The sequence below is a fragment of the Ailuropoda melanoleuca genome, chromosome 8 (assembly GCF_002007445.2).
Source record: "Ailuropoda melanoleuca isolate Jingjing chromosome 8, ASM200744v2, whole genome shotgun sequence".
In the NCBI taxonomy this organism is placed as follows: Eukaryota; Metazoa; Chordata; class Mammalia; order Carnivora; family Ursidae; genus Ailuropoda; species Ailuropoda melanoleuca.
Genome location: NC_048225.1, coordinates 45,357,669 through 45,380,319, shown reverse-complemented (window position 1 = coordinate 45,380,319; position 22,651 = coordinate 45,357,669). Strand labels below are relative to the sequence as shown.

At 35.5% G+C, this 22,651-nt stretch overlaps 1 protein-coding gene across 12 annotated transcripts in view; it reads right to left on the bottom strand.

Moving 5' to 3' along the window:
* Nucleotides 1–22,651, bottom strand: part of DLG2 (discs large MAGUK scaffold protein 2) — a 1,964,683-nt gene that overhangs the window by 855,709 nt on the left and 1,086,323 nt on the right. The window contains exon 1 of one of the 12 annotated variants that reach the window (XM_034666228.1): nt 1,387–2,006. The exons of 10 other annotated variants lie outside the window; for them this stretch is intronic. In XM_034666228.1, coding sequence (XP_034522119.1) covers nt 1,387–1,464 — 78 coding nt within the window. In that variant the 5' untranslated portion in view covers nt 1,465–2,006. Of the gene's footprint in view, nt 1–1,386; nt 2,007–22,651 lie in introns of those variants that run through there. One more of the 12 variants, XM_034666231.1, reaches the window with a different exon arrangement.

The window sequence follows — 22,651 nt, the reverse complement described above, 5'->3', positions numbered from 1 at the left end:
AGACCTACTTACAAGTCTCTTTCCTTAAAAATCACTTGAGAAGAAAAAAAAACAGAAAAAAACCCCAAAACCCCCAAACCCAACTGTTCAATATATATGCTGCTGGTACATGGCAATTACATTTGCAATCTTGGCCCCTGGGATATACAGAATAGGAAAGGGATCAATTCTACCCCATCCTTGCCCTCCGCCCCCACCACAAGGGCCATTAAATAACAAGTCTGTCATCATTCTGCAATCCTCAGATCTGGACAGTCGAAAAAGCTACAACACTAAAGTCAGAACTCCAATAATGTTTTCTTTTTTCAAACTACAAACATTCATATTTCAGGTTTATCCCTGGATTCTTGTTCATGTCATCAACATTTCCACTCTGAAGGAACAAACAGCAAGTCAAAGTGAAGGAACCTTTGCAGTTGGAAGGAAGGACTATATGTCACAGGCCAGGAAAACCATCTCTGGGTCAATCTCATGAGGAGATTTAAGGCAGAAAGGAAACTGGACCAAAGATCCTCAGAGAAATATGGAAAAATCTCAGTTTCACAAAATTTTGTTTCCTAAGGAAGTTTCCCCAACACCTGTCAAATTGGACACAAAATTCCCTAAATATGACAGTTTGGTCAGTGCCCTGAAAGCAGAGGACAAATTAGAGATGAAAGCTTGTAATGCATCTCAAGACTTACAGGCCATTTTATTTTCTTAGAGAAAGATAATTAATGAGGAAAATCTACACAGAGGTTCTCTGGGAGGAAACAACTAGTCATGCTGAATAAAAGAAATACAAAACCACTCTCTAAACGGCCATGACTACCCAATTATAAATATAATTCTTACTCATTGTAAACACTTTTGAAATGATGGTTCTGTGAATTGAAAAGATACCAAGCACCCCTGTGGAGTCTGGTCAATGTTACTGAGAGTCCCAAATCTGTGTTCCTAGGACACACACTAGGACACAAGTACTGGAGAAAGGCTCGGGGATTTATAATGCCCCCTTCAGAACCAAACACTGTAGTAATAAAAATAATGCAGTATAGCAACAAGTTTACTAGAGAGCTCCTGGAAGAAGCAAATATTTCAGCTGTTCAATTGCTTTCACCCTATACCGTTTAAAGGAATATTAAGTCTCTGCCGAGACATTCTATCAGTTGATGATTTCACCTAATATTCTGATTCTCCGATGATCCTGCTTAACCCCCACTGCTCCCTTCCCAAGTAGCAAAGCTCCAAGAGTTAGCCCTTCCATGAGTGGCATGGACTATGTTCACAGTGAGAAGCAGGTTCTCATCCCAAGCTAATAAAGACTGCGTCTGTACTCAGACTAGCAGTCCAGAGCAGGCAGTCGGCAAGTCGGAAAGGTAATCTTCATCCCCACTCATTCCATACCTTTTCTGATTTTGCCTTCCTGGCATTGTGCACGAACCTGCGACCCAGCTTCTTGGCATACCAGATAGAGGCAAACATAGCGATGCCAATGGAAGGAATTCACAGTGAAGATGCTGCACAATCAACTTCCCACCTCGGCTCAGAGATAAACGGAATCCGGCTGGAGCTGTCACTTGCAGGCTGTTGCTTTCTCAGTTCCTCTCATGCTGGTTAGCCGAGGGAGAGGGTGGGAGGAAGGAGGGGGCTGGGGGAAGGCAGTCCTGTTTGGCCGGTCTGCAGGTATATTTACATCCCGCCAGCAGGAGGTCCGGGTGAGGCGGGTGCTGCCTTCAGTAGCCAGCTCACACACATCCAGTCGCTAAGTATCTGTCTGCAGTTCTTCGGGCACCGTCACCAAACTCCATGTGTGTCAGGAGGAAGGGAAGCCGCAGTCAACTCCTCCGGGAGGCGGCTCACCTCCCGCTCTAGGCTCCGGCATTTGCACTCCTCGCTTGGCTTCCCTCTGTCTTGACAGTACGTGCCGGCGGCAGTGGCCGAGAAAAGACAGATCCACTAACAGGCTCGCAGGTAAATCAGCCAATACAGGAGCTGCCAGGCACAGGGGGAGAGGCAAGGCCACCACGGAGCTGGCCCTGTGGGCACAAACAGGTGTCCCTAGAGCCTGAACCCTGAAGCTCCAAGAATTTCCAGCTGTTAGGGTGGCTGGGAAGAGAAGCATCCGGTCCCTCGCCCCCTCCTCAACTTCTTTTGGTCCAAGGAAAGTCTTATCTCTGATCATCCGCCAGTCTTATCTACAGCTCAGGAAAGCCGCGCTTTGTTTCTTTGGAGACTGGCCTGGGACAAAGGGCAAAGTGAGCAGGGAAAAGTGTACTCCCCAATGCTTGGGTAAATGTCCTTCGTTTTCAAACTCATTCGTTCTACCTCTAAAGCAACAGAAGCCTCTTTTATAAGCACAGGTTTTTAACATGGGGACTGGGGGATGGAGAGGGGCTTAAATCTACCTTTAAACTAAAATAGAGCAATCTTCTTTTTTTTAAGCTTAGTTTTCTTGCAGGAATATCCAGTGATAAATGAAGAACCGTAATATCACTTTTGGGAGGACAGATTTACAGCAACTCTTAAACCATGCTCCTTTGAAGAATTTTCACATTTGATTCTACCACCGGGTGCTTTCAACTCCGAGTATCTTATAAGGACTTAATTATACGAGGCATTTTAAAGATAAAGCCAATTTTAAGGGACGAGTGTTCCTTCCAATGAGAGATAGCAGTTAAGTTTTACCCATCTTACTAGAGACAAAAATTAGACTGCTCATCTTGGCAAGGAGAACTCTCCCTCCAGTCATATATAGATGAGACTCAGTCCAGTAAATGTTTTCCAGCTGATCTGGCAGAACGGCCCTAAGAGTACCAATGGTCCAAAGAATGTCAACACACTTACAGACACTGGAAAAGAACTCCCTTCTCTCAATGTAAGTCACTTGAGGTTTACTCTCAAAGAGGGTTGGGTCTTCAGTCAGCCAGAAGCTACTTTATAACATACACAATGGTCCTCCCCCTTATCTGTGAGGGACACATTCCAAGATCCCCAGTGGATGTCTGAAACCATGGATAGTGCCAAACCCTACATATACTGTGTTTTTTTTCCTATGCATACATACCTATGATAATGTTTCATTTATAAATTAGTCACAATAAGATATTAATAATAACTAGTCATAAAATAGAGCAGTTATGTGAGTATCATCTCTCAAAAATAACTGATTGTATTTTCCTCACCCTTCTTCTTGTGGTAGTGTGAGATGATATGATGCCTACGTGAGGAGATGAAGTGGGGTAAGTGATGCAGGCATCGTGACATAGCATGAAGCCATAGCTGATCTTCCCAGCGTAAGTCAGGATGAGGATTATTTGCTTCCAGACAGTGGTTGACTGCAGGTAACTGAAACCTCGGAAGCAAAACCATGGATAAGGCGGGATTCCTATATTAGATGTCCTGGTAGGCAACTGGAGGCAGAACAAGGCAGTGTGGGATAGGAGAGTGGCAGTCAAGACCCACATCTATATTACTCACTACATTACTCAAGGTAATACTGATGCTAAAGCAGTGTTTAGCACAATGAAACCAATGTATGTTTGTTGAATGGATAAATGACCTGGGTTCTAACCAGTGCTTTGCTTCTAACCGCCTTGTTCTCTACAAACTTGATTTGCCTCATCTGTAAAGTAAGACAATTGGACAGATGCTTTTTAAGGCCCCTCCTGCCCTATGAGTCTACGATTCTGATTATGAGTCTTCATGTGAATACTGAACAGAAATATGTAGGGTTCACTGGGGGCAAAGGCTCTGGTAGAATGACTTGGTGTTCGAAAAGCTAACAGTAGTACCCTTGGGGCAACCCAGATCCTTCGACCTTCTTCAACGCTCGCAACTGCCACCTACGATTTGGTTTTGCCATTTGCTGTTTCTTTCGCTCCATGTTCCCACTTCCTATGAATGTGACTTTTCTTGAATTTCCTTTTGTCACTCTTCAACAGCCCCTGTGCAAAATTCTCCACATCATACCGTGTACTCTTTGGAGGAAAAGTGCCACAGAAATCCAGCAAATAAATAAATGATAACTCCTGCTTAGTTTTCAAAGAGCTACTCAGCAGGACCACAGCTTACCCTAATATTGCCATCATGCTAAAGGTATTCATTATTCCTTCATACAAGTTTGTCCAAACCACATTTTAGTTGAAAGACTATTCAGTGAGCAGAATAAAGTAGATCGAAAGGGGAGGGGGGAGCAATTCTTTCTAAGTTAATGAGTAGAAATTTCTGTTTTTAATATTTTAAGATGGAATTAGTCAATAAAGAGGTGAGAAAAAAAAATTGAGCTTTCAAACCACTGATATCATAGAGGGAATCAAAGAATATTAATTTACTCTGATGGGAATGCCACATCAGAAAATGATGTTTACACTTTCTTCATAAGATAAGATTTCCTAAGTCACTAAAACTGGGGCTTGGAGAGATCTTTGATGTTTGATCATATTGTTGGTTGGCTTTTCTTTTAATTTGAACCTTTAATGACCTTCACACACCTGACCCAGCAGCTTTATTAACTTTTACAGGATGAAGTTCTTAAAATAAATTGGGCCTACCAGCTAAGATTTAACTTTAAAAATAATAAGAATAACTACTGTACCTTAAATAAGCAACTGGAGGTAGAAAGGGTAGAAATAGGCATGGAGTAGGTCATGTGTAGTCAGGACCCAGGCCTGTGATATGCGAACACTTAGCACAATGTAGATATTCAAACTATATTTGTTGAAAGTGTCTACGGCGAAATAGGAAAAGCCTCCAACTGGAAAGACTAGAAGAGGCAATAGAAGCATATCCACAAATTTTCAGTTGCAAAAGGTTTTTGAAAGCTCGGAGTCTTGCTTGTCAATGGAATGAAGTCATTGCCAGAGCTGTGTACTGTCTTCCCTGGACTCTCTGGGCAGACATGTCTGCTACAGAGAGGGTGGCAGCTGCCCACGGTAACTTGAGTCTCTAACCATTGCTCTGCTGATTGAGATAAATAATTTTTGCGGCTCTGCTGGGTAAGGGAAACAAGTTTTTCAGATGCTTTCCATCTGTATATCATCAGTACCTAGACAGACCTTTTCCTTTATAATTTCATTTCTAATACCTCTCATATGACAGAAGCCTACCGGTGCAGCTGAAGATGAGAAGCAACATTAATCCTTTTAAGCAGCTTTGGGTTCATGCCTCAACACACACACTGTGTGAGAGCCTCCTCTGAAGTCTCAAGGTAAATGCAGTGTTTAAATCAAGCCATTAAGTATTACACAACTACATTTTCTGCCTAACACATGAATGATTTCTTTTTAAAAATCACCTAAATACATCACAGATAATTATAAAAACAGAGTAAACACTAAATGCTAGAAACCAGTATCTGGTAGCTTGAAAAGCTATCTAGGTTAGGTGTTTAATATACACCAGAGAAAATACATGTTTGAGACATGGACAAGTTAATGTACAGAACCAATAGACATTCAAATATATGTTTGAGTTGCTTGCATACCTGATAGTCATATTTATAGCCCTTTGATTAACATCTGATATTAGCCTGTTATTTAAAAGCAGGTGTCAGAAATACACTACATAGAATTTATGACTAAAGAAATATAAACATAATATTTAATTTAATTCACAGGAATACCAAGATGTTGATATCAGATATCTCTATAGAGGGAAGGGAAAATGTAAATAAAAACATTTACATTTCACGTTGTATGGCTGCGTAATACTTGAGTCTTCTACAATGAGACTATATTGGTGTTATCACTTATATGATTCAAAAGGTAATATCTTTTCACAAAAATGTATTGATTATTTACTAGGGACCCCAAAATGAATGGGATGCAATCCCTCCTTTCAAGGAGCCCTATACAGTTGGGAGCACAGATGTATAAAGAAATTTTAGTGCAGGATGGCTTTCTAACAGATCTGTGAAAAATACTGTGGGAACCCAGGAAAAAAATAACTGGTTTTTTTGGTTTCTATATGATATAAGCACAATAATAAATGTTAGCTGGAAAAAGCACATTAATTAGTGCCAATGTATACAAAAAGGCAAAGGAATAGCTAAATCTCTCTGCATGTATGTGTATCAAAACGCATGTGTGCAAACTGACCCAGTTACAGATAGATATACTTCTGCCCCAAAGAGACAACCAGTCACAGATAAGTGTGGAAAAAATATTGGAATCACTACAAATAATAATCCCATTGGCTCTAATTATAATGGACTAAACCTACCTCTTTTTTGGTTTGTTTTCAAAATCATCAAAACTCATTCTTCAGTATTTCAATATCTCACACCCTCTTTCTTTTAAATGTTTAATCATGATGTATTTAAGCATCTAGAGATGAAAGAGAGTAAAACGACACTCGTCTATGTGTCTACCACCCAGATTTAATAAATGATAGCATTTTGCCATATCTGATTCAGGTTCATTTTAAAGAAATAAACCCTTTATAATGTAATCAAAATCTCTCCACTTCACTCCACTCCACCTGAAATTCATCTCAAAATAATGTTCACTAACCATTCTTGTATCTCTGTAAGTACGTACGACTTTATCTAGAGTAGGTACTTCAAAATATAATTGACAGATCACAGGGTATGTGCATCTTGAACTTTCATTAAAAATTTCTCACTACTTTACATTATTAGTAGTTTATACAAGTCCTGTATTCTCGATGACATGGTATAATCAGATGTATTAATTTTTCCCAAACATAATACATACTAGCTCCTGGTAGTTTGGATGTACATTGTCTTGATTACTAGTGAGACTTAACATCTTATGTTTATTGGCAATTTGAACTTTCTTCTATTCATAGCCTTTGCCCAATTTTAAATTAGATTATATTTATCTCATGGATTTGTAAAATTACCTTATGTATTCTGGACGCCTATTCCTTGTGTATTATAGGCACTGAAAATATCTCCTCCCAACCTGTGACTCTTTTTAAACTTCATTTATATTTTATCATACACATATGCATCCTCAAAATTTGAATATGCTGAAATCTATCAATATTTTCTTTTATGTCTGTACATTTTTGTATCTCAAGAATTTTTTTTCCTATTCCAAGTACATAAGTACATTATCTTATAATATTTTCTTCTAAACAATTTCTTTTTCTTTTCACAAGTAAGTCTTCATATTTTTTTAATGTAATGTATGAGATAGGAACCTACTTTCCCCATATATATGGCCAGTTGTAAGCATGTATATATGTATGTTTTTGTTTATTTATTTTGCTGGTATATAAGAATGTTATTTTTTTTCCTTGCTGACTCATAACGCTCCTAAGTAATAAGTCTATATCATATGAAAGTGCATATAATTATTTCTGGGCTTTTTTTGGATTGTTCTGTTTTTATTTACCTGGACCAATACCACATTATCTTGATTAATATGCTTTATAATAACTATTGATATATGAGGGGCTATTCATCCTTTTCACTCGATTTAACTTCAAATTAATTTTTATAAGGCTGTACAAGATCATTTTAATAATACACCTAATATTCCAAGATATTATTTTATAATACTTTGGTTTCCTCTTGTAGTAGTGCCATTCCTGACCGAATCAGTCATTATCAGCATCATTATTTATTGTTTTACAATTAAAGGTCACTCAAAATAACTCTCACATTCTACCAGTTTATTTTCTCATCATTATTTTTAGTATCTGAACCCTTCTAAACTTCCTTCTTATGGATGTGTATATTGTAATAGTTACTTCTGCAAAAATCTGTGATGGTTAAACACGCTCAACTTTTTTATACTTTTCCTGAATGGCTTACATTCAGCTTAGCATTTGAACGATAAACATTGGTAAATAGAGGTGTCTAGATTGACAGTGATTTTTCCCTCAGCATTTTGAGNATGGTTAAACACGCTCAACTTTTTTATACTTTTCCTGAATGGCTTACATTCAGCTTAGCATTTGAACGATAACATTGGTAAATAGAGGTGTCTAGATTGACAGTGATTTTTCCCTCAGCATTTTGAGGATATTATTTCATACTATCTTCTGGCATCTACTTTTTAGGGAAGCTGTCTGATGTCAATCAAATTGTTCAGTTGTAAGAACAATCTCTCCTTTTTAATGGTTTGTTTGAAGGTTTGGTTTTCTTTGTCTTTGTCAAACTACAGTTTCAATACAATGTTTTTGGTTTTTTTTTCTAAAATTCTGCTTGGAATTCATGATGGTTCTTTAATCTGATCGTTCTTAAAAGAATTCTCAGTCTTTTCAAGCATCCTCCCTCAATTTCTCTATTCTCTCCTTCAAAAATCCCATAATATTTTTCTTGGACAGTTTCATTTGACCCATCCTATTGCTTCATATATCTCCTCTTCTTCTTCTTCTTCTTCTTTTCTTTGTGCTATTTTCAGGGTTATATCCTTAACTCTAATTAGTGTTTTTTTCATAGGCTTTAATCTATTGTTTTACTTATCTACAGAGTGCTTATGTTTAATGAATTTTATATGTATGTTTTATATATATATTTAATTTCTAGAGAGTCTATATTTCTTTTTTAAATCCATTCAGTCTTTTATAAGGGAACTCTTATTATGATTTTTATTCCTTCCTTTGTCATGTTTTTAAGTTCAAACATTTAATTTGAGGTCTTTATCTGTTATACTTATTACCTAATTTTCTTGGAAGTCTAACCCTGCTGATTCCATTTATAGTGGATAGTTTCTGTATGAAACTATACATTTTCATTCTAAAATCTTCTGTGGTAAGACTGTACTTCCTGTGGGAGTCCCAGGGACCTTTAGTTAGTGACTGTTGCTACAGAGTGATTTGCATATCCTTCTGCTAGTTGCCTGGAGGTTTCACTAGTTCAAAAGCATTTTCATGTTAAATATTTGGCTTAGTTATATCCTCCCCACACAAAAGGGTTAAACTTACTTCTCCCCCCTCCTTTTTATGCTCATAATAAAAACACACTTCCTATTGCTTTCCTGAGCTGATGAATAAAGTTTTTTAGAAGCTCTATCATTAAATGACAATCTTTAGTTTTCAGTTTTATGCAGTGGTCTTAGTTTCATTTCTCTTCCTTTGGTGATTGTAAGGTCAACTGCCTTACCCTGCACGGGCATCAAAACCCCTGAACTCTCACCCTGAAGGTTCATACTGAGTCCCATGTATGCCTGGGATGCCACAGTCAGCCCAAGAAATCACTGCTCTGGCCATGATTTTATACAAACTCAAATAAGTAAAACTGCCATTCCTCTACATTAACCCCAAAAACAAACTCAAGAATTTAACTGGGTTGCCTATGAGCTTTTAGTATTCAATAAGCACGTCTGACAATTGTATGTATAAGATTTATTGTGAAGTATTTCATGCAAGAGATTCCAGGAAGCCATTTAATTAAAATGCTATTCAAAAGTCACTATCATATAATAATTAATTACCTAGAGTTAACAGTGAGATAAACCACTACCACTACCACATTTGTGACCTTGGACAAGTCGTGTTGAGTGTATAAAATGGGGTAATAAGGGAAACTGTACCTCTGTGTTGATAATAAGGGTCAAATGAAATAATATATGTAAACTATTTAGAGCAGCACCTGGCACACACAATGGGTACAAGAAACATGTTTTTATTTTTATTCATCCTCTAATCTTCAAGAAATACAAAAAATGCATTAGAAAGATGTGTGCTTACTATAATGAAAAAGCAGAGAGTGCTTTTTAAAACTCTTTATGTTTGTATTTAACCATCTTCACTGCTAGGAAGTCTACCTTCTTTCTTAAGTCCTTTCCTTTTCTTTTTATTTCATTAATTAAGAAAACAAATCAGTTCCCAAACCCTTGTAAAATCTTTCATAAATTTAAAGATTTTCAGTTTCACAAATGTCTCTTTTCTGGGCCAAATGAATATTTTCTTAAGCTTTCTAAACATTTTTGTTTGTTTGTTTTTGTTTTTTGTTTTTAGTCTTTCCAGAGCCTCTCTTCATTATATAGATCTCTCACAAAAAGAAAAACACAAATGAATCCTGAAATTATAGAGTAGTTTTGAATCCACATGTTACGATTTGCCTACGTGCTTATAATTAAATTTTTCTACAATTGAGGATATCGATTGATATGGCAATAACTATCAAAAGGAAAGCATTGCTGAGTGAATATAGGTGAGAAGCAAAGTAGAACATCGAGCCAGCAGCTAAGAAAAAGATGGCTATCTGATGGAACACACAAGAACTGTGACCTGTGAGAACCAAAAACAATGCGACACACAAGACCTAAGAGTTTTCCTGAAACATCTATACAATGCATGAGTAGCTGAATAATTTCGGAACAGACAATTCAGTTCAATCTCCAAATTTGCATGCCTTGCCAAAGCATGCCACAAATACAGGCATTTAAACACTGCTCATCTAACCTGAGCCTTTTGGGATGGGAACTTTCCTATCAATTATAATTCATTACACAGTACAGTATTATACCTATCTCAACAAAAGAATTATTTCCATCCACGGAAGGAAAGTGCTAATTTGGGAGTCAATACTCTTAGTTTTAATTTTATTTTTACCAGTCATCTTACCTCTGGGTATTGTACTATATAATCAATTTCTAAATTCCCCTTAAGATCAAATAATCTATTACTCCATGACATATAACCCAAAACTTGATCTGTAAGTCAACGGCCTTTCAAGCCCAATGGCCATTTTTGGTGAGGCTGTAATCTTGCCATATCATCTTTTGGGTCATCATGCAAGTATTTTGTTTCCCTGACACTCCATGTACTTACATCTTTGTATATGCAGTTTCTTCCCCCTTGCAGTCCTTCCTCTCCACCTCACTTCTTGCTGCTTGCCATTCTACATGTGACAAAACCTTACATGTGTTCTGGATTTGGCTTAATAATTCTCTATGAAACTTTTCCTGATCCCTCCAGACAGAGCCAGTTTGTGCTCTTGTGCTAAAACTAACTTTCTCTATTGCAATTTGTACATACCCCAGGTTTAGTTCTTATTACATTTATTTGTGACTACTTTAAATTTAAATGGCTTCCCTTAATGACTAAGAGCAATTTTAAAAAAAATTCCCATGCCTTACTTCTTTTTGCACGCTCAAGGATCGGCATAGTCCTTTGCATAAAGTAGACAATCAATAAATGTATTAGATAATTTAATAGTTATTTGCTGAATGAATGAACAAATGAGTAAGCTTATCACTTGAATTAGGCTGCTTCATACCCCCAAGAGAAAATGGGAAGGCACTGTAGAGACATACATTAAGCATTTATTATTACCTTCTTTTGTATTTTTACCTCACATTCATCTTCATACTATAAGAGATAAATCAAAGTCACTGTAAGAAGGGCTCAAAGTGCTTTGAAACACATTTCAAAAGGTAAATCAATGAGACTTCTTGACCCATGGCCTACAAGCTATAATTTTTTTCCACTTTGTAATTCTTCCCCTCCTTTAGACAGACACATGTGATATTTTACAAAATTTAATAAATAGAACCACATTCATAAATAAATAAATAAATAAACTCCCTCTTTCATTGCCTTAAAAATGAGACCTATTAATGAAAACATACAAACTATTCCTTTTCCATCCAGCCACCTACATAAAACAGAAACAGCAGCTGCTGAAATCCTCAGTGCAAATGTCAACTGCAGATAGTGTTACTGAAAATAATCCTGATATTACTGTAGCCTCTCTCCAGCTTAAAGAGTATATACAGGTGAAAAAATTTTTTAAAAACTAAGAGTATCACTGTGTTGTATCCTTTACAGCTGAATAGAGAGAAAAGGGAAGGAGACTGACTTGCTAGGTGCTTCACTATGTCAGCTACTTTATTGTAAGCTGTACCGTAAGTTTTTATATGAAATTAAATAATACTTTGTCTTTAAAATACATAAACTTTTTCGCCCACTAAGGTACTTAACATTCCTTATCTCAGTATTTATCTAATCTCATATGTTTTTACCATAATCATATACTAAAGTATAAATGTTTAAAAAATGTTTTCCACGTACCATCTGAAGTGCATCACACTTTAGGAAATATTCTCATCTCCTTGACTCACCTCCTTGAATTACCTTCCTTTTACAAATTCAGAAACTGTATTTCTCAGAAAGTAAGTAACTTATTCAAGGCCGTTTTCCTAAAAGAATTAGTCTTTGAATCCTGCTTTGCCCCTCACTTCTTGATTTTCAAAACTTATCTGGTCTTCAGTGTCCCTGACTTTAAGACACAGTATAACAGTACAGGAAATATCATGCATTGGCTGATGATGAAATGAACATCAGTGAAATGGAAGGAGAATGTGCTATGCGTTCAGGTAACATTCACTAACCCATGAACTGGAGCGGGGAAGACAGGCTTTCCACAGGAAAGAAAACTTGAGTTGGGCCTTAGAAAACAGATCAAAAGAAAAAAAGACATTTATTTGCCAGGAGAAACAGCATAACTAAAAGTAAAAAGGCTGGAAGGCACGAGACATGTTTGAGAAATTGTGGAAAGTAAGGAAGAAAAGGCAATAGTTATACTGTAATTAGACAAATGCCAATAAATGTTTAATCATGACAAAGATGCTCAGAGCTGGAGATCAGGGAGAATGATGAAGACATTAGATATATTCAGGGTCTTAATTAACAGATAGTGGTAGGAAAAAAGGCAAGGAGAAATAGAAGTAACATTTTATCTTGATATCCTAGCTTAGATTTGGATCCCAACTCACTTCCTTAGCACAATCTATTACTTTTCAAAGTATTTATCACAATGACATTGTCTATTTAGTACATGTATTTCCCTTGCTTTCCTTGCGGGACATTCCAAAAAAGCAGGGACCATGCCTGTCTTTTCATCGTTGCTGAAACAAAGTGCTCTGCTGAACAAAGTGCCTGGTGCATAATAAATTCTCTAAAAGGATTTACTAAATGCATGAATGAAAGGACTGATGGAAGAGACAGAATCTGTAAAATGTAAGAGACGCTTTATAGGTTAGGAACATGGAGTCAAAAACAGCTGAAGATTTGAGCCTGGGGGACTTGGAGATATCTCTAAGACAAAGGAAGACTTTGCTTTCCAGTGTCCTCTTCCTTCATTTTACTTTCTCTTTCCTTCTTGCCTCAGTATAAGTATTCTCATTTTGCAGTTCTTTGTCTGAAATTTTCCCAGTTAAATTTCTTAGACATTTAATTCTGTCATTTCTTAGATCTGCTGATTCTTCCTCTTGGTCAGTAGTTTCCCTGTGAGAGTTCTTAATTTTCTTTTCTTTGTATTAGTTTTCATTGTAATTTTTCTAAAGCAGAGGATTTTTTAAAAATAGGAAGGGCTATTGCAAATTATTTCGATGTTTTCTAGTTCATTGCATTCTAGGGCATTTAACCTGCATCTTGGAGAGTTCCATATTGATACAAAAATGAAATGGGTAATGCTATGTTAACTTTTAGATGATTCAAGTTGTGATGGCCCCAGAAAAGACAGGAGTATGTATGTCTAGTAAGAAATGTTATGAAAAAAATCTCTCCTCCATTCATTCTTTTATTTAATACTTACTTGAGTGTTATTATGTGCCAGCCAAGTTTCTAAGCAATGGGGACATAATAGTGGACTAAACAGACAAACCTGCCTTATGGAGCTCACATTTTAGTGTAGGGAGGAGATAATAAGAAATATAAATAGCAAAATATATAACCTATTAAATATTGATACATGCTGAAGAAAAAATTAAATAAGTAAATGGAATAAAAACTTGTCAAAGTGGTTAAATTTGGTGATAGGCTGACTAAAGTAAACTTCATTGAAAAAGTGACTTTTGAGCAAGGACCCTAATGAAATGAAAGTCAGAAGGGTATCCAGTGAAAGAATATTCCCATGGAGGGCCTTAAGAAGGGACTATGTTGGCTTGTTTGATGACAGTAAGGCCAGGGTAGCTGAAGCACAGTGAGGAGAAAGATGGTACATATCAAGTCAGAGGGAAAGAGAAGAGAGTGAAGGGGAAGTGGGGAAGTAGACCCTCTATGTTTCATAAGTTATTGTGGCATTTTGGCTTTTGCTATAAACGAGGTGGGAAGCAACCTCAGAGGAGCAATATGATATGACTAACATATTAATAAGATCACTCTTCCTGCTGTCATGAAAAATTTGACTGTAAGGAGTCAAAGCTAGAAGCAGAGATACCAGTTAAACCATTGCAATTATCAAGTTTAAAAATAACGGTAGCTTGGACAAAAGATTACTTTTGTAACATGGAAACAAAAACAGTGCTCAGGATAGGGACATATTTTGAAGATAATGAATGTGGGGTGTGAGGCAAAGAGAAGAGGAAAGGATGACCCCAAACCTGCCAACACGAACAACTACAAGGCTGAACTTACCACTGGATGAAATGAAGGTTGTGGATAGAACAGGTTTTTCAGGAAAAATAAGAAGTTAGGCTCTGAATGTGTTAAGTTTGAGATATCTTTTAGACATCTACGTGGAAACATCAAGTAAGAGTTGCTGAATATACGTTTCTAGCATTTCGAAGAAGATATTGGCATATAAATGGCATTTAAAACCACAGCCACTGGCTGAGATAGTGAAAAAGCTTGAAGATGAAGTCCTTGAACATTTCAACATTTACAGTTATCTCTTTAATATATAGTTTCCTTACTGAATTGTGAATTCTATGAAAGCAGTAAACAAAGTGAAAGAAGGACAAGCAAGTTGAGAGTCTATGGAATGGAAATGATTATGATGAATGTCCATGGGATTTAAGCTGTGTAGAAAAGGCAGTAAGGCTGGAAGAGTGGTGAGAACCAGAAAAAAAGGTGAGAGGGTCAATAAATTATAAGACAAGGTAGGGACCAGAAGATTGCTGGAGTCAATCATTACATGTCAATCATTACCATCATTCTGGAGTCAATCATTATGGTCAATACATACAGATATTTGAGACTTGGATTGGGGATACTATATTTTAAATGGTTAAAATGCTTATTAAATCAAACATTTATCATTTCTTTAAAAATATGAATCAAACATGTAATACTTATTTAACCATCGAAGAACTCTATGGAATAGCTCCAGCCTATACATAAGAAGACTCAGAGAAATTAAATAACATGCTGGAGGTCACTCAACCAACTGTGGCACCACCTGAGTCCAGCTGAGGTCTGACTCAGGATCCCCTCTCCCAACCACAAGTCAGGCTGGGGTGCCTATTATACGGCACCAGTCCGTTTCCCCCAACTGGGTCAAGGGTTATAGCCCCTGTGAGCCTGCCAGCTGTGTTGGGGATCAGAAACCCGCTTCTTATTCTGTGTTCATACCCTTTGATGTCTTTGGGGAAGTACCTGATAACGTCTTTGTGAACGTTCCATTCTGTCCCAGAAGAGTTAAAGAAAGGTTTTATTCATGGTTGGGTTTGATCCTATCAGGAAGGGGTTGGAACTGGGGATCTCCTAAGGGAAAGAGGATTCAGAGGGGCTGATACTACTACTTGAGGGTACTTTAATCAGTGCCCCATCTGTAGAGTCTTCTAAGAGTACTTATAAAGTTGATGAATTGCTGATTAGCGGTAAGAATTACAGAGCTGAAGCTCCAGAGGAAGATGACTCTTGGCATAAATCTGGAAGCTATCCTCATGGTGGGGATGGGTGTCCACCTAGAGGAAACAGACATGTTCTGACCAACTGACCTCAGGAAAATGTCTAGCCAATAAGATAAAAACATGTAAATGTGGAATAGAACAATAACTTTGGAAATGTAAAATAGTGCAGTCTTTTTGGAAAAGTTGGGCAGTGTCTTAAAAAGTGAAACCTATACTTATAACAATGCCTCAGCACTTCCACCTCTAGGTCATTTACCCAATAGAAATGAAAGCATATGTCCATTCGAAGACTGTACTTTTGGAAGAGCCAAAAGCTGGGGGAAAATGTCCATCAACAGATGAATAAGTAAATAGTGATATATTCATACAGTGCAATAATACTCAGAAATAAAAAGGAATGGATTGTTGATATGAGCAAAAGCGTGGATGAATCTCAAAAAAATCAGGCCCAGTGAAATAAGTCAGACCACATACCATACGACTCTATTCATATAACATTCTAGAAAATGTAAACAAATTTGTAGTGACAGAAAGTGTATCAGTTGTTGACTGGTGATTATTGGGGTAAGAGGAGGAAAGACTGAAAAACATATACAAGAAAACTTTAGGAGATGGTAGATTATGTTCTTTGTCTTGATTGTGGTGATGGGTCTACAGGTGTAGATATATTTCAAAATCTATCAAACACTTTAAATATGTGCAGTTTATTCTATGTCAATTAAACCTCAATAAAGCTGTTAAAACAAACAAACAGAAAGGATGCTTAGCATTTGAAACATGAATATATTTGGTTTTGCTAAAAATGGGGAATTAAAAAGACAAAATGACTTAATAAAAAAAAGAAAAAATATAAAATAATGAAGAAAAAAGCAGAAACTGGGGCAATTTGGAAAAAAAAAACCTATTTCCTTTTTTTTAATTCTATCTCTACCTAACTTCTGCTCTCTTTCCTCTCACCTACAGCAATTTTTCTAATGAAATTTCACACCTGTCCATTTCTGACACCATTTACATTTAGTAACAGTACAAGTATTAACAATGTATTTTGGGTATATGTTTCTCTCTGAGCTGCAATGCAAGTGAATCAATAAAGAATTTAAGAAAACCCGATTAATTCTATTTTTCTTTTCCATTTTATTTAGTTTGGTTTTGGTATAGAAACACATTTAACCATGGTACTTAATTTTGATTTCAGAAATTGATTTTTACTCTATTTTCTACTGTTGCTTAGGAAACAAAGTTTTCAAAGTCTATACTTTAAACTATTCATCTCAGCAATCCTTGGCAGACAGACTATTCTAAGAGATCCCGGGAATACTTTGTGCTCCCTTTCTTTGCCAAAATGCAAGAAAATTAGAGGCCCCCACATTGGAAGGAAAAAAAAAATACCACCAAGGATCATGCTATGCAACAGCACATACTAGAATCTCATCCTATTTTCCACTGAGCATTTAAAGGGCATACACACTGTTTGAAACTATACTCAAGGGCTTAAAAGCAACTCTAAATTAGGACTCCACATCCAGGAACATTTGGGAATTTAACTGCATCATGTTGGAAAGTCTTCCCTGATGGGGAAGGGCTGCTTCAGAATCAGGAATGTGGGCCAAAATGATCAATTTGTTTCCTGTCGGCACAGCTCAAATTACATTCTTGACTCAGTAACACTGAGCTCTTTCCAGCACATCCATTAAGGGAACTTGGCTCACATTGATGATGTCTGTAAGACCTAATGTCTATGAGAACAACCATAACCCTCTCCAAGGGAGTATAGAACACTGGGTTCTGAGCATCAGGGCCTTCATCTCAGTATTGCAACTTTGCATGAAAAACCTGCTGGTATCTCCAGGCACTTGGATAGGACAAATTCAAACTCCCTCAGCTCATTCTCTGAAGTTCCACGGACCACATTTTGAACAAGCTCATTTAGAAACATGAATAAGTAGCTATATACCAGAAATGAGAACACATGGTGATTTGTTACACAAGGAAATAATGCGTTAGAATCAGACGGCTTGACCCAAACAACTGATAGAACAATTTCTTAGTTTTCACCCTGAGAAGACATCATCAATTGGTAGTTCTTTTTTTCCTTCTTGCAATGGTCTAAGAGCCTGTCTCATATAATTTACATAATGATGATAAATAGCATTTATCAATTATTTGGTATGTACAAGGCATTGTGCTAAGTACTTTATGTGCAGTTCATACCTTATCACAACTTTGAAAAGTCAGGAACTAACTTTGCCCTTCTGGTTCGGGTCTCCTGATGGATCATTGCTTTGGTCTTTGTGCTTTAAATACACTAAGTATCCATCAGTAGATGAATGGATAAAGGAGGTGTAGAATATATACACAATGGAATATTACTCGGCTATAAAAAGGAATGAAATCTTGCCATTCCCAACAACATGGATGGACCTACAAGGTATCATGCTAAGTGAAATAAGCCAGACAGAGGAAAAACAAATACCATAGGATTTCACATATACGTGGAATCTAAAAAACAAAACAAATGAACAAACAACAAAGAAAGAAACAGACTCATAATTATAGAGAACTGGTGCCAAAAGAGAAGAGGGTAGAGGAATAGATAAAATGGGTGAATGGGATTAAGAGGTACAAACTTTCAGTCATAAAATAAATGAGTCAAAGGAATGAAAAGTACAGCATAGGGAATATAGTCAATAATACTGTAATACCCTTATTGTGGTGAACATTTCTTAATGTATATAATTGTTGAATCACTATGTTGTATACCTGAAACTAATTCAATATTATATGTCAACTATAAGTCATTTATAAATAAATAAACAAACAATAAATAAATCAACAACTACCCACCAACCAACCAACCAAGTACCTTCCCTCCTCAGGTCTCATGCCTTGCTCTAACCTCTGACTGGAATCCTCATTCCAAGATATCCATATAACCAATCCCTCACCTTCTTCAAGTCTTTGCTAAAGTGACATTTTTCTTTGGTTGTTCTCCTTTTATTTTTCAACATTGCATTTATCGGCACTTAACGTCATTTTCACTTATTTCTTTTCCCAACACCATTATTGGAATGTAAGATCTATGAGGGCAGAGATTTTTACCCTTAATATTCATTAGCTAAAATGATGCCTTTAGAAGTGAATTACATAACCACCACTTGTTACCATAAATCAGTAGGCTAAAAACAAAAATAATGCTTCTCAATAGATACTTGTTCTTAGTTTAAGGTTAGCCAGTAGTTGTGCTAATCAGCCATGTTCAGATAATTCCATCTACACTTGCTCTGCAAAACAACAGGCTAAATAATTTAATTAAGTGTGCAATACTCTGAGTTTATTAGAAAGTATTAGGTGCAAAAAATTGTATGTGACATCCTAGGCATTGTCCTCCTGAAACGTCAATCTTGTTGGGAGAGAAAACATATATTCTGAAACAATTAGAAGATATATTAAGTAGTTATTCATCATTTATTTATTCATTCATGTAGCAAAATATTACCTTCATGTGCAAGGCATTCTGGGATAGGTGCAGGAGATATAGAAGTGAATAAGGCACAATTCCCGACTTTGGGAAGTTCATGGTCTGGTAGAAGATGTAGGGTATAAACTACAAGACAAAACTTTCTCACTGAATAAAGACTCGATAAATGGAATAAAATGTGCTAAAAGAGGGTAAAAAGATAAAATGCTTTGAGAGTTCATAAGAGGGAGAAATTACAAAGACAGTATATTATAAAGTGTTAAACTGAATGTAATCAAATGCCAAACTGTATGGCAGAGACGATAAAATGCTATTGCCTACCACTCCTGCAATTGAAATACGCCAGGGATTGTGGTAAGCCTTCATGCAGAAAATAACATATGCCAAGACTCATATTTCTCTTCGTTCCCTGTGAAAGGGCACTGAACATTAAACAGAGTACAACCCTGAATGATGTTTCCAGCTGTTACTAAGAGCAATTTCATAAGCTCAGTTTTGTTCTTCACTCCCAAATTTAACAAAGAGAAAGTCTAGTGTTAATTTTCCAAAGGTTAAATTTGTAATTAGACTCATGCAAAATTGATTAAATACAACAAATCTCACATGTGAAAGTTGTTATATCACATGTGAAGCATTACTATCCAAAAAAGAGAGACAAACAGAATGCAATCTATATTTCAACTGTCTTATTTTTCAAATTGTGCACGTGCTGTTAATTATTGTAGAAAACCCGAAAATACACGACATAAAAGAAAAGTAAAATTTGCCTGTAATTCTGTTATCTGCCTAAATGCTAGAAAATCGGTGTGCTCTCTTTTATGTATAGCTACACATATAGATGCAGATGTAGTGACAAATGTACATACTGGTGTGGTTACTGATTATATTTGCCTAATGTTTTAGCCATTATGGTGAGAAACTGGACCACCATTCAATATGCTTTAAAGACATGATTTCTTTTGGCGGCATGATAGTCTATTTCACGGATGTGCCAACTGTTATAAACAATGCTATGATAAAATAAGTATACAAAAATGTTTATTTGCTTTTCTAATTATTTCCCTAGGATGAATTCCTAGAATAAGACTAAAAGGGTGAAAACATTTTTGAGAATTTTATTAAGTGTTGCCAAATTGTCTTCCAAAACGTTACATGATATAAATCCTGTCCAGCAGTATCCTGGAGTGATCATCGTCCCGCATTCTTGTCACCTGGAGTATTGCCAATCCTTTTCCTAATTCAGTGCTCATTCATATTTTTATTTACATTGTTTTGAATACTGATTTAAAATATTTTAAGAACTTACTTGAATATTTGTGAATTATCTAGGACACTAGTGATCTTTTAATTGATTTTAAGAGCTTTTTATAGTTTAAACACAATAACTGTCTACGGCTTCTCAACTTTTTATATTTCAAATATAGTATTTTAAAGTTCTTATGTAAAAAAAATAAAAAATAAAGTTCTAATGTAGTCAAATCTATGTTTTTTCTTTGTCAATTCCTATATTGCACTTATGATTATGAAGGCCTTCTCCCAACTAAGATCAGTTAAACATGGATGTTTATGGGTTTATTTTTACATTAGCCTATTGGTAGACCTGTAATTAACTTGTGTTTGATGATGGATAATGCTTATTGACTGAGGATATGCCAAGCAGTATACTACATTCTTTATGAGAATTATCTCTACTCTAATCCTAATACCTTACAACTGTTACTTATATTAACAGGTATTAGGTAATAACTATTACTGTCCCTGTTTTATATGTGAGGAAACTAAAGTTCAGAGAGATTGATTTACTTACCCGTGGTTACACAACCAGTAAATGATGTATCTGGTGTTTAAACTCTGGCAGTCTCTAGAGCCTGTTCTTTTGACTACTCTTGTTATACTAATGTAGAATGACTCTAACTTGATTTTCAATAAATTAACAATTTTCTGAACACCATGTTTTGAATAATAAATGTTTCCTCTTTGATTTTTTAAAAAATTCTAGTACTTTATTTTTCTTTATGAACTTTTTAGAACCTCTGAATTTATTTTGCACCAACTATGAAAGAGATTATCTCAGTCATATTTTCCAAAATGATTTTCCTTCACTATTAATAGAACGATTATTCTTTACTAATTTTCCATACCACTTTTATGATGGACAAAACATTTATACATACATATAATTCTTAATTTTCTATTTTATCTATTTGATGTATCTATATCTTCAATGACTTCCAGAACACCACATTTTCCACATATTATTCTGAATTATTTTCACTAATTCCATGAATTTTTCATGCTTCCAGGAAACCTCTCCTTTAATTTTCCAAGTATCATACAAAATCTCCTCACAACTTTTAAGCTGTATTAACTTTGATAGCACTTTTTAAAAAACATTGATATTTATACACTATTGTTATTAAAACTTTTATGTACCTTGGTAGAGTTTTATAGCTTTTTTTCCACAAGACCCAGTACAGTGCAAGTTTCATGTCTATTGCTATTTTGTATATACAATAGGTTCCCTATAATGTTTTTATCAATTATACTCAAACTAAAAAAAAAATAAAAAGAATAATAACCAAATAAGTGTTAAATAAATATACAACTCTTCCCGCTTTCATTTTTGTTTCTTTCTTCATCATATGTGACATTATTGTATATAGTAAGCTCTATCTTACAGTTAACTATTCTGTTGAATTGGTCTGGTAGCCAGTTCTTATACCAGCACTTAACATTTTTTACTTGTTATAGCTTGTAGTGCTTACTAATTGATAGTAAGACAAACAGCTCAGTCACTGTTTAACCTTTTGACAACAGCATTACTCTCATATCCATTTATTATTCTAAGCAAACACATAATTCTTTTGTTGGTTTCAAATACTTTATTATTTGGCCTATGATAAGTTATATCAAATACTGGAAAATTTTTAATTTTTTTTAATTTCACATTTCATATGCAGAAATATGGGTTATCTTGCCACTTATTCAAATATTCTTTGACATTGCTTAGTAAAATTTTATAGTTTATCTATATCCCACATAGATAATACAAGAGTTATTCCCAGATACATTGTACTTTCTGCTGCTATTGTAAATGGAATATTTGAAACTATATTTTCTCTCTTTTCAAGTCATTAGGAACTTATTTTTTTTATACTTGTCTTATTATCAAACCCATGTCTTGAATTTGGAGCAAAAAAAAAAAAGAAAGAAAAAAACAGCAATTAATTTCTCTGATATATCTTATCTTGTTTCATGTTACTTTTTGGTGGTCAGAAATTTCAAAGAACGTTAAAGTATACAAGTTATGACAGATATCCTTTTTCTTCTCCAATTTTAAAGGGGATTCTTTTAGTTTTTAACATTAAATATGACAGAGATTATTAGTATGAGATAATTATTATTTACAATGTTAAATATGTAGTCTTTTACTCTAAGTTTTCAAAGAGCTTTTGTCAAGAATGAGTGTTGAAATTTATCAAATGTGTTTAACATACTTTCGAATACTACCTTTTATTTCTTTGATTTTTAGATGTTATGCTTTATAGTAACAGATTTCTAATTAAACCATCTTTGCCTTCCAGGAATTAAATCCCACTTATTCCTCACAGATAATTATTCAATTGATAATATTTTTTTG